The following is a 15,022-nucleotide window of genomic DNA, read 5'->3' as shown; positions in this document are numbered from 1 at the left end:
GATTGGTGTTTCTCTCTCATCATTGATATTTCTATCATTGATGTTTCTATCTCTCTCTCCCTTTCCCTTCCTGAAATCAATAAAAAAAAAAATCAATAAAAACATATTTTTAAAAATGGTTTCTTGAGTTATAATATCTTCAAGCTACATTTTGCTTTCTCTCACAGAAAACTTCTTGACTTCTTGAAATATCCTCTCTCTACATGCTCTACACTCCCTCACCAAGTCACTTTTTTTTTTTTCAATCCTCACTGGAAGGTATGTTTTTACTGATTTTAGAAAGGGGGGATTGGGGGGGAGGGAGGGAGGAAGGGAGGGAGGGAGAGAGGGAGGGAGGGAGGAAGGGAGAGAGAGAGAGAGAGAGAGAGAGAGAGAGAGAGAGAGAGAGAGAGAGAGAGAGAGATAGGCGTATAAGAGAAACTTCAATCCATTGCCTCTTGTATGAGTCCCCATTGGGTATGGAACCTGCAGCCTAGGCACGTGGCCTGACAGAGAATCCAACCAGCAACATTTAGGTGCATGCGATGTAGCTCCAACCAACTGAGCTACACCAGCCAGGGCACCAAGTCACTCTTGAATCCTCCCCAATCCGGTTTCCTTATCCTGCCATGTACCTGAAATTGTGCCTGCCGAGGTCAACAACGATCTCTACAGGGTAAGGCAAAAGTCAGTTTACAGTTGTGAGTATGCAAAACACAGTTTATTCCTGTCATTATGTATTAATTATTTTATCATTCTCCATATGAGCAACTGTAAATCTACTTTTGCCCCAACCTGTATAATCAAAATCCATTGGCCACATCCTTACCTTACTTGATTCTTCAGCAGCATCTCTCTACCTGGACACATTCTCCACTCAGCTTCTGTGCTGCCACCTGCGCAGAATAGTTAAGACAGCAGGCCTGAGATGGTTATTCTTCAAAGGAGCTTACAACACTGGCCCTGCACTAGCATTTGGGAACTTGGCTTTCAGCAGTGTTCCCATGGTTCCCTAACAGAATGATGGCTCACTGTGCCTAGACCCGTGCTCAGCAAACTGCGACTCATGAGCCACATATGGCTCTTTGGCCCCTTGAGTGTGGCTCTTCCACAAAAATACCACGGCCTGGGCGAGTCTATTTTTAAGAAATGGCATTAGAAGAAGTTTAAAAAAATGTGGCTCTCAAAAGAAATTTCCATCATTGTATTGTCGATATTTGGCTCTGTTGACTAATGAGTTTGCCGACCGCAGTGCCTAGGCTACATAAACAGTGTGGTTTATGCTAAACACCTGCTTTCCTTCGGGGAACCTGGACTTTTGCAGGCAGAGGGTGCCCATACGACCGGACCCCAGTAAACAATCTTGGGCGCCGTATTTCTGATGGGCTGCTCTCAGCAGAAACATCACAAACGTGTTGCTGGGCATCTTCATTTCTGGGGGAAGAGCATGCTCGGAGGAAGACGACGTAAGGAAGCTGCCATGGATTCCTCCCGACTCCAGCTCTGTTTTCCCTTCCAGGCCAGAGCTGTGTGTTACTCCATCACTGTGATCCATCTTACTGGGAGTACAATTACAGGCTCATTCCAGCGAGCCTCCGAGAGACTGTCTGTACGGAGAGCACTAACCTGCCCTGGTTTTCCTTCTCTCTTGCTCCTTTGTTGGTTTCTCCTGCTCTGTCCTACTTGGAGGCCTCAAGGCTTTACTGTCTCCTCTTCTTTATACTTCTTTTCAGGTGATCTAATTTAGTCCCTTCACGTTAAAATATAATATCATCTACATGCTGACAACTTCCAAATTTCTATTTCCACTAACTCTAAAAACTTGAATCTTCACTTAGGATCTTGTACTGTGGTTGTTTGTTTGTTTCTTTGTTTGGTCAGGTTTTTCCATTTATGTTCAAAAAGGATTAGTCTACAATTTCCTCACTCTGTTTGGGGGTCAAGTTTGAATTAGCACTAGTTCCTAACTGCAGACTACCAAGGCATATTTTAAACCTTCGTCATTCACCTCTAAAGCACCTCACTGTTCACCACTGGCTCTCTCTTCAATGTGCTGGTTATTTTTGTGATGACAATGGCAGTGACGTCCAGAATTATCTTTGGAAATGACAAGGCTCCTCATGTGATGCCCCTGCCTCATTGCTTACAGGATAAACCACAAACACCTTGGGAAGGCATGCATGACTATTTGGAATCTGGGCTCAGCTTTCCTTGTTGTCTCTTCTCTTGCCATTACCCACACTTTCTGTGCTCTCACCACATAGTAGTCATTGCTTCCTAGCCTACGCAGGCCTCCTGAAAACACCAGGGCTTTCTACATACTGATGCCTCCGCCTGGATATATGTATCCACCTGACTTCAGGATTCTAATGACACTGCTCAGCTTCTCCCAGATATTTGGTGTCTGCCCACAGCACTGTATTCATATAACTGAATTAGCTTTGGGGATAAAAATCTAAAATTCTTAACCCAACTCACAAGGCACTGTATGATTTAACTGTTTACCTTCTCAGCCTTATCTCCTCTCCCCCTCCCTCCCTGTGCACATAGGTCTTTTCAGAGCTCCTCAAACAAGCCAAGTTCTTCCACCACGTCGAACTTCCACTTCTCCTTCTGAACACCTCATTCACCAAATGCTACTTCCTCAAAAAAGTCTTTCTAGGTCCCCCTGTTCTACACAACCAGAGCCCTCTTCTTCCTATGAAAGGCTTTAATAGAATTATAATTCAATACCTGGAGAATGAGTTGTTTGATGTCTGCCTGCTCCGCTAGACAGAGAGCTCCATGATACTGGGAATTAGACCGAAATGGATCTTTTAGGAAAAAAAAAATTTTATGTTAAAGTTTAAATTGTGCATATGTTTAGCATATACATCTCTTTTCATCTGAACCTGTCTATATTTTATTTACACACACATAGAAAGCATTGTATGAATAGCTGTAATATAAAAACTGTTAAATTAAGGGGGGAAATGACAGTTCCATGTTTGGATAAAAGCATTACTAAAACAGGGGCAACAGAAGCCTCATGGTAAGATGATGACTCAAAAGAACGAGTTTAGCAGAAGCTGAAATTTATAGCTGAGAGCGACTATAGAAACATAAGCCACCATCCTCCAAAGTTAACAGAATTATTGGATGAGGTATTAAGTATTTCCATCTGTGTAAGGGAGTTTGAATTATAGTCAGTCTTCAGTTAATGTCATCAACAGGTTGTGCCTTTAAGTGAACCAATATAAAAAAAACTCACTATTTCACCATAAGCTAACTGATATAACAAGAGTTAAGTTCCTATGGTATCTTATCAACATTATAACTAAAGGTCACTGAGGACCTGCAGTAGTTTCATCTAGAGATCTTAAGTAAGAAGATTCCTACAGGCATTTAGTTAGAATTTTATCTGTTTACTTGTTTGTCAATCCACTAGACAGTGAACTCTTTGTGGACTAGTACTGTATCATTCATTTATGATCTCACCCTTGTATCCATTAATTCTGTAAATATGTATTGACTGCACTCAGAAGGCAGTCAATACATATTTACAGAATTAATGGATATATATTTCACTGTGGAGAGTTAAGGATTTAACAACAGATCTGATACAGATGAACAAAATATTCTCAGAACCATCTCTAGCTGGTTTGGCTCAGTGGATAGAGTGTCAGCCTTCGGACTGAAGGGTCCCAGGTTCAATTCCAGTCAAGGGCACATGCCTGGGTTGCGGGCTTGATCCAGTAGGGGCGTGCAGGAGGCAGCCAATCAATGATCCTCTCTTATCATTGATGCTTCTATCTCTCTTCCCTCTCCCTTCCTCTCTGAAATCAATGAAAATATATTTTAAAAAATATTCTCAGAACCAGAAACAGATCTGATAAAGTTATTGAGTATGAGATAGAGAGACAAAGATTTGAGAAATACAGAAAATATAAAGATCAGATTGAAAAGGTACAGATGTCTAATAGGAATTCTATAAGGAGTAAACAAAAAAGTTGTGAAAACATAATAGATGAACATTTTGACGACTAATAAATTATTTGAATCCTATAAGAAACACAAATCCCTTGCAAGATTAATAAGAAGCCCACATCAAGTTACATTGTAGTGAAATGGCAAAATGCCTAATAAAAACTGTAAGATAATAATGGAAAAATCCATTCTTTTAGCTATGATACCTTCCTTGTTAAAAACTGAACTCCATATTTGAACTTTAGTTCAAATGAACTGAAATGGATAATATGACTGGATAGAAAGGATTTTTGGATGACATATTCAAAACTTAAAAATCATACAGGGACTAGAAGAAGTCCTCATTTCTCAGATCCAATATTCGGGTGTCTTTTAATAACTGCAACAGCAAGAGTCTGGATATTTTATTATACTAGAATGACTCATTTTTAAAGATCATGCTCTGGCAACAGAGATTCATTCACTTGCCAATATATCCCCAGGTCTAACTACATCATATATAGAAAAAAAGTAAGGCAGGAGATGCATGAAACTAGCAACCTATCATTTTGTTCACTGCTGAGAAGTGAATTATCAAATAGTGGGCCAATAAGTACATCAAAGACAAATATTTGATTGATAAGTATCCCTGCCAATTCCTCCACCAATATTTTCCATGAAGGGCTATTGTATTTTTTGGATCTTCTAAGAATGCTGATTACAGTCAGCTTCTTCAAGGGTCTGATAAGAAGCCAATGTCTCCCTCAGGGTCTGACTGAGAGAGTAATGGGCTGTTAGCGCTGGCAGAGTATTCTGAGCTCCAAGAGATACAAAATGTTTGGAAATTGGTCTGATAAGAAAACTGACTTCAGATTTTGGATTACTGTCTTTAGGGATGAGAAGACTAAGTCACCCAGAGAAACTTAAGGTCTCCCTACCTTCTCACCTCAAGGGGTTTCAATAGTATTTTCTATTAACCTTCACAAGTATAACAGAAAGAGACTTCATCTCTTTTGCTCCAATAATTTTTTTAAAAATATTTTTTTATTGATTTCAGAGAGGAAGGAAGAGGGAGAGATGGAAACATCAATGAGAGAGAATCATTCATTGATCAGCTGCCTCCTGCATGCCTCCTACTGGGGATCGAGCCCACAACCCCAGGCATGTGCCCTTGACCAGAATCGAACCTGGGACCTTTCAGTCCACAGGCCAATGCTCTATCCACTGAGCAAGACCAGCTAGGGATACAATAATTCTTTTTTAAAATATATATATTTTTTATTTCAGAGAAGGAGAGGGAGAGATAGAAACATAAATGATTAGAGGGAATCATTGATTGGCTATCTCCTGCTTGCCCCACACTGGGGATCAAGCCAGCAACCTGGGCATGTGCTCTGATCTGGAATAGAACTAAGACCTCCCAGTTCATAGGTCAAGGCTTAACCATTAAGCCACACCAGCTGGGCTCCAAGAATTCTTTATTCTTTGCCAGTACAGGCATCCACTCCCCAGAAACTTGGCTTCACCTGGAACTGCTTCTTTGAAATAATAAATCCAAACATTCCTGTTCCTCCAGATCCCATGCTCAGGCTAATCCTTGTACCAAATCAGGATCTGAGTCCCTTGACTTCTACACTCTCTGCCTACCTGTCCTTTTCTTTCTTCACTTTGACTTGGTGAGAAACAGTCTGCCACCCAATACACCTTTTTTAGTGTATTGATTTTTTAAGCTGATCATTTTTTTAAGAAACAAAAGACTCCAGAAGAATCTTTGACCTTCCCCTGCTAACTAACTACCTAAAAAAATGTAGTAGAGGACCTGCTCCAGGAAGAGAGATATTATTATAGATAACTATAGTTTAATCTGAATTAAGTGTGATAGACAGATAAGAACCTAGCCAAGTCTTTAATCAAAGTCCTCTCTGGGTCCCATTGTTAAAGATGGCCCAACAAACAGGTATTTACCAAACATTTGCTTTTCCATCTCCATGTGAATTGCCTTCTCCTTTGAAGCCTCAAACCACAACCCTAACCACCTCCTGAAGGCCTCCTCCCCTACTCCAGAATGGCATATAAACCTCAACTGCCCAATTTGTCTTTGGGTCCCACATTCTTAAGGAATTCCATAAGTACATACCTAAATATGTGGTCATTCTCTCCTGTTAATCGTTCTCATACCAATTTGATTATTAAACCAGCCTGAATAACTCAAAGGGGTAGAAGGATGTTAACCACTATCAAATATTCTCAACTCAGCTGAAACCGGTTTGGCTCAATGGATAGAGCGTCAGCCTGCAGACTGAAAGATCCCAGGTTCGATTCCGGTCAATGGCATGTACCTTGGGTGCGGGCACATCCCCAGTAGGGGGTGTGCAAGAGGCAGCTGATCGATGATTCTCTCTCATCGATGTTTCTAACTCTCTCTTCCTCTCTGTAAAAAAATCAATAAAATATATTTAAAAAATACTTTTAAAATATTCTCAACTCAATTATCCCTAATTAGAGAAGATAATCCAATGAGATCATGTAAGTAAAGCACTGGTGAGAGAAGTGCTCAGCAAATGGTAACTAACACCACTGCCTTCACCACCACCAGCATACATAACATTCCCTTACTCCTCTGTCATTCTATCAAACCAGCCTGTAGGTACTCAACCTGGGTTGTTAAACATTATTGGAGAAAACCACTATATTGTGCAGACAGATGATGGTGTATTATACTTCCAACCTTCAGTGTCAAACCATTCTAATTCGTTTTTTGAATTTTGAGACTACTCTAAACCTCCCTCAATCTCCTACCCATTCTCCTTCTCTTGCTTCACAGAAAACAAAATACAAAACAACAACAACACCCCCCCCCCACACACACACACACATATATACCAAAAAGAGGAACCATTGGAAAGAACTTTTACAACTTACAGCTACCAAATCTGTAAACCTTTCTGAATTTGCACCTCCCTTCCTTGCTTTTCTCCTCCGGCTCTGGAAGTAAACTGGATAACTATGAAGGGCCAGACTCCACATTCTCTTCCATTCTGTCATCTTCACTCACCTATCTTCAACCTCTCTCTCCACTGGCTACTTCTAGTCAATATTTAAACATTTAAATATAGCCCACCTTCAAAATTTCCTTTTTTTATTTTAACTAACTCCTTATCTCTTTCTTGTTCTTCTTTAAGTTTTTTTAAAAAAATATTCTATTGATTTTTAGAGAGGAAGGGAGGATAGAGAGATAGAAACATCTATGAGAGAGAAACATCATTGATCCACTGCCGCCTGCATGTTCCCTACTGAGGATCTAGCCCAAAACCTGGGTGTGTTCCCTGACCTGGAATCAAACCAGTGACTTCTTGGTTCCTGGGTCAATGCTCACCATTGAGCAACACCAGTCAAGTCCCCCCCCACCCCCCAAGTTTTTTAAAAACACAATCCACATTTGCTGTCTCTATTTGTTTACCAGTTCTTCCATTTTTCCATTGTCATTGTAATCTGGTTTCCATTCCTACACTCCACTGAAATTATTCTTTTAATATATATATATATATATATATATATATATATATATATATATATATATATATTGATTTCAGAGATAAAGAGAGAGGAAGAGATCAAAACATCAATGATGAGAGAGAATCATTGATCAGCTGCCTCCTTCACGCAACTGGGGATCAAGCCCACAACCTGAGGACCCAGCCCACAACACGGGCATGTGCTCTGACCAGGAATTGAACCGTGACTTCTTGATCAATGCTCAATCTCTAGCTATGCTGGCTGGGCCACTGAAACTCTTCTTAGCTGTTTTACCAGTAATTCCAAGGAACCCTTCTCAGTTCTCATTCCAGTTGACCCATCAGGACCTTTTGTGGGGTTAATCACTTCTTCCATCTGAAACACTGTTCACAGGAATGCCACTTTCCTAGACCTCCTCCTACTGCTCCCACTGCTTCTTGGGCACTCTTCATGGTCTCTCTCCTTTTTCTCTCTCAAGCCCGGAGTTCCTCAGTGTTTGGTCAAGGACTCTATTCTTTTCATGCTTTTACATTAATTAAACAAGGAGATCATTAGACAGAGGTGGCACTAATGCTTTGGCAGCCTACTTAAGCAAACCAAAACCTAGGTGTGGCTCAAGGTTATGAAATCTAAATACCAAGGACAATCACAAACAGCCCACTAGGCTTAAAGCTGTAGCCAATCAAATAGTTTCCTTTATTGGCTTCAACACCTCTACTGTCTTTGCCCTAGCTGGCTTATGTCACTCCAGGTTTGGCACTGCCCAACTGGAATCAATTGCTGCTCAGATAGACCCTGGTCGGGTAGCTAAATTGGTGAGAGAATTGTCCCAACACACTACGGATGTGGATTCAATCTCTGGCGAGGGAACATGCTAGTCAACTAATGAATGCATCAAGAAATGGAGCAACACAACAACTCCATGTTTTTCTACCTCTCTCCCCTTCCTCTCAAATCAATTAATACAAATTTAAAAAAGATTGTTGCTCAAATAAACTCTTCAAAATTTTAATATGCCTGTTTAACCTTTAACAATACTCTGCATCTCATCGCTTCCAATTCGTGTATATGCTAATCCCAGTTTAGATCACCCTCCTCATCCATTATGTCAAAATACTTAACCATCCCTTAGGCATGCTGCCTCCAAAGCTGTTTCTGCCGGGTCCTCTCTCTCAGGAAAAGGTTTCCCTCTTTGACTGGCTTCCCAAGCCAGAACTCCTGTCTCTTCCCTCTACCTAACCCTTAATGTTCAAACCGCTATCAAGCCCAAGCGTTTCTACCTGCTGAAATGGCTCTCAAATCATCTCAATTGACATCCAGGCCATGGTGTCACATCTGAAGATGTCCTCCAGTACCCAACCTGGTCTGTTCTACATCCTTCTCATTCAGAGTGATTCTTCAAAAATGTAAATAACATCATACCATCCCTACGACCAAAATCTTCCAGACTTTGTTGCCTGTAGGATAATGCTCTAAAAAAAAATCCCTAACAGTTCCTCCGCGGCCTCAATTCTCCACTCCCTTCCCTTGACATTCTGCAACATTCTGAATTCCTAGAGTGAGTGCAAACTTGAGGCCACAGAGCTGTCCCCTTGGATCAAACATAGAGTTCTCCCTTCTTTTCCTAACCATCTCTGCATTAACCCTTCCATCCAATATATGCATCCGCTCTACTAACAGACCTGACACCCCCAAACCTCACCCCACTCCACCCCAGTTTGAACACCTCTTCGGGTGTTCCCCGAGGCATCCCGTACTTATCTAGCAATTACCAGTATTGTGTTGTAATTGCTTATTCCCTGGGCTATAGCTCTGCCTGACTGACTAGATCCCTGCAGGGCAGACACCTGGAGCTCTTTAGTTCCATCTTAAAGGTCAAATAGAAGCATTTGGCACACCCCGTAGTCCAAGGACGATTTGTTGAATGACTAACTAGTCCCTTCTTTGGCATGAGGGTGGCTGAAGATGAGGGCTTCAAGGGGTCAGAATAAACCAAAAAAAAAAAAAAAAAAAAAAACCACCCAAAAAAACACACCTATAAGTAATCACGTGGGGGGAACGCGGCGCGGAAGACAGCCCGCTGCCTGGCCCCTGCGGCTCCGGGGAGGCGGCGGCGGCGGGAGGGAGCGCGCAGCCCCGGCCCGAAGGGACAACAATGGCTTGGAACTCGGCCTCGCGCTTCCGGTGGGGCGGCCGGGCGCTCGGCGAGTGAAGCCCGAGGCAGGGTGGGGGCTCCGAGCCGGGCCCACCGGAGGAAGGCGCGGCCCCCCGCCCCGGCTCCCGCCCAGGAGCCGCCGCCGGCCCCTCCGCCCCCTCGGCCGTCGCCCCGCCCCGGAAGTGACTTGCGGCGCGTCCGGAAGCTCCGTCCGGCGGCTGCAGCGTCACCAGCCGAGCCGGTGCGGGCCGAGCAGAGCGGCCGCTGCCGCGCCGCCAACGAACCGGGAGCGCGCGCGCGGGGCCAGCAGGCGCGCCGGCCGGGCGAGGGGGCCCAGCGGTCGGGGCCGAGGGGCGACGGGCCGCCGGCGGCCGCAGGGCGACGACGACGCCGCCGCCGCGGAGGAGGCGGAGCCCGGAGAGAGGGGTGGGGGCCCGGGAGGGCGCGGGCGGGCCGAGGGGGCGGGCGGCGGGTGTCCCCCCCGGCTCATGGAGCCGGCGGAGCGGGCGGGCGGCGGGGACCCCCCGGAGCCGGGCGGGCGCCCGGGCCCGGGCCCGCCGCGGTGCTTCGTCCCGCAGAAGGAGATCGTCTACAACAAGCTGCTGCCCTATGCCGAGCGCCTGGACGCCGAGTCCGACCTGCAGCTGGCCCAGATCAAAAGCAACCTGGGCCGGGCCGTGCAGCTGCAGGAGCTGTGGCCCGGGGGCCTCTTCTGGACCCGGAAACTCTCCACGTAAGTGCGGCCGGGCCTGCGGGGTGGGCGAGGGGCCGGGGCCCGGGCAGGGCGTCCGCTGGCGGCGGCGGCTCTTTGTCCGCTCCCGGCGGCTGCTGGCTGGACCCGCTCTGCGGGGAGCTCTGGAGCTTTGGGGGGGGGGGGGGGTCCCTCCTGCCATCGCCACCGCAGCCCGGGACAGCCACTCGGCCCTCCTCCCGGCCACTTTCCTGCGGGACGACTCACCAGCTTCCTTCTCACCAGCCCTCCTCGTCTCGTCCTTCCCTGCCTGCTTTCCCCCTCCCTGCGGGGGTCCCCGGGGAAAGGGAGCAGCGGTTCCCCCAAGGATGTTTGCTCCTCGGACTGGTGCTCCCTCCTCCTGTATGGGAAGGGGTGCAAGGAGGACTCGTCCTTGGGGGGAGCAGCTCTTGGACTTCTCGTTCCTCCGGTTGTTTCTTCCACCACCACCCCCCCCCCCCCCCCCCCCCCGTGATCTCCGCCGCTTCCTAGCTCTGCTTTCGCGTCTGGTCACTTTCTGAATGGGAAGGAGACCGAAGGGAACTTCTAGTTCTACTTTTTTTTTTTTTTTTTTTTTTTTTTTGAGGGGGGCGAGGCTGCTCGATCTCTGTGGGTTTGGTGGAAAAGACTGGTTTAACACCAGCCCTCTTGGCACACTTGTGGGCTGTCTCCTGGACGTTGGTGTCGAGAATGGCGAGGCTCAGGACTTGGGGGGGAGTTTTCTCTTGCTCCTGCTTGGGAATGGGCGATGCTGATGAGCAAGGTAGATGGAGGAGAGAGCTGTCAGGCTGTCCTGGAAGGTACTGCGACCGGGCGTGTGTGAATGCTGAGTCGCTGAGAAGATTTGATTGCCGAAATCAGTTTCAGGAGTTCTATTCTTTTGTTACTTTTTTATTTGTTTCTTTTTTGGCATCACCTGGCTGCGACCTAAGAGTGCAAGCAAATTAGGGGAACACGGGTAAAAGACAGTGGCTGGCGGCAGGTTAGAGACTTGTATTTGCTAGGTGGGCGTCTTCACTGTGGCAGAAAAAGTTTTTTTTTTAAAGGGATTTGGCTGCGTCTTGTTTAGTTAACTGGACACGAAATCTGGTAACCATTGCGTGTTCGTGCATTGGGGGGTGTGAATGGTGGAGCACATAAGACATGCCACTTATCCGCTGTTTATCCAAATCTGCCGAGTGAACTGGGTAATGACTCAGGGTTTTTGTAATGAAGTAGTTTTTTACATTTCCTCCCAGGATTCTGACTGTGGTTAGGGGAGTCTCTGACAAATTTCTCCCATCCACTTCAAGTGGTGGTGGTGGTGGTGGGAGTAATTACCTTTTTAATTAAAAAGCAAAGAATAAAACACTTAAGTTGCTCTTTTCAAAGAGTGACCATAAAATGTCAAGGTTAACAGCTCTCATTTTGCTTGGAGAGTCAAGTTTATGGTGTTCAGATCCATGGGGGGGGGGGGGGGGATGGGGGGATGGGGGCGGGGACCCAACTTGGAGAAGAACCACTTTTAGTCAAAATAGAAGAATGCTTTATAAATTATTAGGATTAATGTGATTTTTCAAGTGCGCCTCCTAGCTGTTTGTGACTCAGGCACAGTAAAAATCGTTACTCTGTCAGTTCCAGTAATTCCTTACTTTAATCACTCGGGTTAGATTTGCCAGAGAAGAACCATTTGGGGTACACAAACAACTCCTTTTAAATGCGCAGTATATAAATATACCACTGTGTGAATGCATGTCTAATTTGGATTTCTGAATCTAGAACCTACACACGCATAGTGAAGCATTGTTTTCTGACATTTACTGTTACTAAACTTGGCAAATTATCACCTAAGGTTTTATTATTTTTGGCTTATTTAGGTATAAGTAGCTTTTGCCTAGGAAAGGCTAGAAATACATCGGACACAGTCCTTGGTGTTTAGGGCAAGATTGCAATTATATGGCTTAATAACCTATGAACCTGAAACCCTTTATATCTAAATTACCAGCAAGAAATGCTATCAGAATTTTACTTTGGGACAGTGGTTAAATGCTGAAAACTGATTCTTGGGATTTCACTATGAGACATTTTGAACTTGGTGGGACATGTGATCCTGGGTGAATTTTTCCCCCCTCTTAAGTCATGTTAAAGGTGACCTGTTTATATCTGTGCTTGTTTATTAAGCCTTGTATGTGTTGCACAAGTTTACATCGAAATGATGCCAGAACATGTGACACAGCTGAGTAGTGATCATATTTAATACTTTGTAGAAGAGTGGAAAGTAGAAATGAAAATAAAATTAATTTCTCCCACTAGCTCTGTGACTATGCAAAGTTATTTTGATCATGTGTTTCAGTATTCTTGGAAGAATTAAATAATTCCTGAGAAACAGTGCTCTGTAACTTTATGATATTTTTTTTATCTGAAGGGAACTTCTACGTTCTACTTTCTTGGGGCCTGCTCAATCTTTGTGGATTGATTGAAAAGATTGGTTTAAAAATCTTGTTAAAGGCTTATCCTGTAGCTTCAAATAAGCTAGTGTGTATCTTACTCCAAGGGCAGTGAGCAGTTTGTATCAAGTACCTTCCTGAAGAAGACCTGCATGTCAGTGCTGTTCAGAGGCACTGGGAGTGGTCCCTGACCAGAGTGTACACCCCTAATCTAGCCATCACAGGCCTGGGTGGGGCGGAGTTCTGGTTTGAGAGGCACTCAGGCTCTCCTTTTTTACCTCATTTTAGTGGTTATCGTAATTCTGTTTCCGTCCATTTCAAGACTTTTGGGTCTGTTTAGCATCTCAAAAAGCTAGCTTCTGTGTATTTAAAAAATTGGTCCTGTAATATGACACAACTCCTTGTATACAGTTTAAAGTATCAGGACCTGTTGAAGAGAGATCACATGGCATAACCTGTCACAGGGCCATTTTCTAAGAAGTGAGGAAACGGAGAGGCACACACTAGTTTGGTGGTCTTTGGAGAACGATAGGAAAGATAGCTCGGACGCTGAGTGGAAGGTGTTGGTGATTCCTGGTGTGGCCAGTGTAGAGAATGGAATTGAAGAAAGATAAGCTTGAAACTTGCCTTCTTCCCCTTGCCCTTCTGGATCTTTCATGAGAGACTCTGAGGTCTAGTCCTAAGACCTCAGGTTATCTGTACCGGCTTTGCCACCAACATTATCATCTCAGTCTTGACTCACCTTGTTTAGCTTTAGAGTCCTCTTTTAGAAAATGGGAGTTTAGACTACTAGTGATGTTTCAAACTTAATATCTAGCAGTTGTCTTAAGCAAAATCTTAAGCACAGATTTGGATTCCTTAGGCCAAAAAAACCACACTGATTTTTTTTTCTTTTCTTTGTAACCCTTCTTTTCATTGAACCCCTGGTGTCTACTTAGAGCACCAAAACATACTGTTTGAAAAGAAAGAAAAGTAAAAATCACTGGACTAGTCTCTAAGGGCCTTTCCAGCTAGCTCTCTGTTACTTTCATTTGGCCTGAAGGAAGGGCAAAAGGAGGAACAATTAGTGAATGGGCTACTATTTCCTACAAGCTTACTCCATTCATGATTGGCTCTTTCTTTCACAGAAGTTTTATTTTAGTGAAGTGGGCTTGGTGTATTATGAAGCAAATTTAGATGTCTTGTTTGTTATAATAAAATGTTATGTTCTTCGCTGTTTTACAATGAAATTACTGTATTATACTGAGGAATCATTTCATTTGTTAATGAAACTGTAGTTCCCTTGTTTTATTATTAAGAACAGTCTGTAGTCTTCCTCCTGGACAGGAATTGGATTGTCCCATTTGAAACCACATAATGTATTACATTTAGTCAAGATATGAGTTATCAAATAAACTGACTGCCTCTTGTGGAAAGTAATGATGTGAACACTGGAGTGCCTAAGTTCATACTATCTCTGTTGGGGAAGAAGTAGAAATGCTATCCACTGAATCTCAGTTGCCTAGTAACATGCTGTACTTAATAGGGTATCTAATGTTTGAGTATTGAAATTACAATAACTACAAACGCTTTTTTGTTGTAAAAGAATCTTGAAATCTTGACAGATTACCATATTTGTCAGGGAGAAACAGTTGGAGAAAGTAGTAGAAAAGATTTGTTTCTATTAAATGGCCACACTCAAAATGGGAACCAAAATTTCTTTGTAGTGAGAAAGCTGTTTTTCCAAAGAAAAGAACAAAATAAGTGAATTAAGTGATTTTTGGGGACATGAATTTTTCTGATAAAGTTGTCTAATAGTACACACAATGAGTATCTTTCACATTAGATTTAAAAAAAAATAACACCTTATTTTTTAATTTTTTAAAAATGCTCTCTGGAAGATATTTTTCCATTGATTTTTAGAGAGTAGGAGAGGGAGAGACCTTGAGAGAGAAAAACATCTATGTGAGAGAGACGCGTTAATTGGTTGGCGTACCCTCTATCCCTACACATGCACACATTTGATTTTTCATAGCAGTGTCATACTTGGGGCCTTTCCCTTTTTCCAGGGACCTCTCTTAATCATTCTTTCAAAACACCTTATTAGCTTTTAGTAGTTAACTATGTTTCTGCGAGAATCTCATTTGTCAATATATATGATTTGAACAGCTTTCTAATATTCTTTTTTTTTTTTTTCTTAGACATTTTTTTCTGTTATGGAAACTGTCAAGCATACACAAAGGAAGACAATAAAATGAACTCTATGAACCCATCATTATCAAAGTTTAAAAA

The 15,022-nt window shown here is 43.6% G+C and overlaps 2 protein-coding genes across 5 annotated transcripts in view; one reads left to right on the top strand and one right to left on the bottom strand.

The window, feature by feature from the left end:
- The window catches only part of ACYP2 (acylphosphatase 2), a 145,601-nt gene extending 134,758 nt beyond the window's left edge, over window positions 1-10,843 (bottom strand). Inside the window, exons 1-3 of one of the 3 annotated variants that reach the window (XM_084900833.1) lie at window positions 10,554-10,843; window positions 2,713-2,792; window positions 809-875 (exon numbers count right to left, since the gene is read on the bottom strand). The gene's annotated coding sequence lies outside the window, so the exon portion shown is untranslated. Of the gene's footprint in view, window positions 1-808; window positions 876-2,712; window positions 2,793-9,475; window positions 9,684-10,553 lie in introns of those variants that run through there. The other 2 variants (XM_084900834.1, XM_084900832.1) reach the window with 2 other exon arrangements.
- The window catches only part of PSME4 (proteasome activator subunit 4), an 85,460-nt gene continuing 80,268 nt past the window's right edge, over window positions 9,831-15,022 (top strand). For both annotated transcript variants that reach the window (XM_084900798.1, XM_084900799.1), the window contains exon 1: window positions 9,831-10,328. In XM_084900798.1, coding sequence (XP_084756924.1) covers window positions 10,084-10,328 — 245 coding nt within the window. In that variant the 5' untranslated portion in view covers window positions 9,831-10,083. The remainder of the gene's footprint in view (window positions 10,329-15,022) is intronic.

The sequence above is a fragment of the Pipistrellus hanaki genome (genome assembly GCF_964339955.1).
Source record: "Pipistrellus hanaki genome assembly, chromosome: 12".
Classification (NCBI taxonomy): Eukaryota; Metazoa; Chordata; class Mammalia; order Chiroptera; family Vespertilionidae; genus Pipistrellus; species Pipistrellus hanaki.
This window is presented reverse-complemented; position numbering and strand designations above follow the sequence as displayed.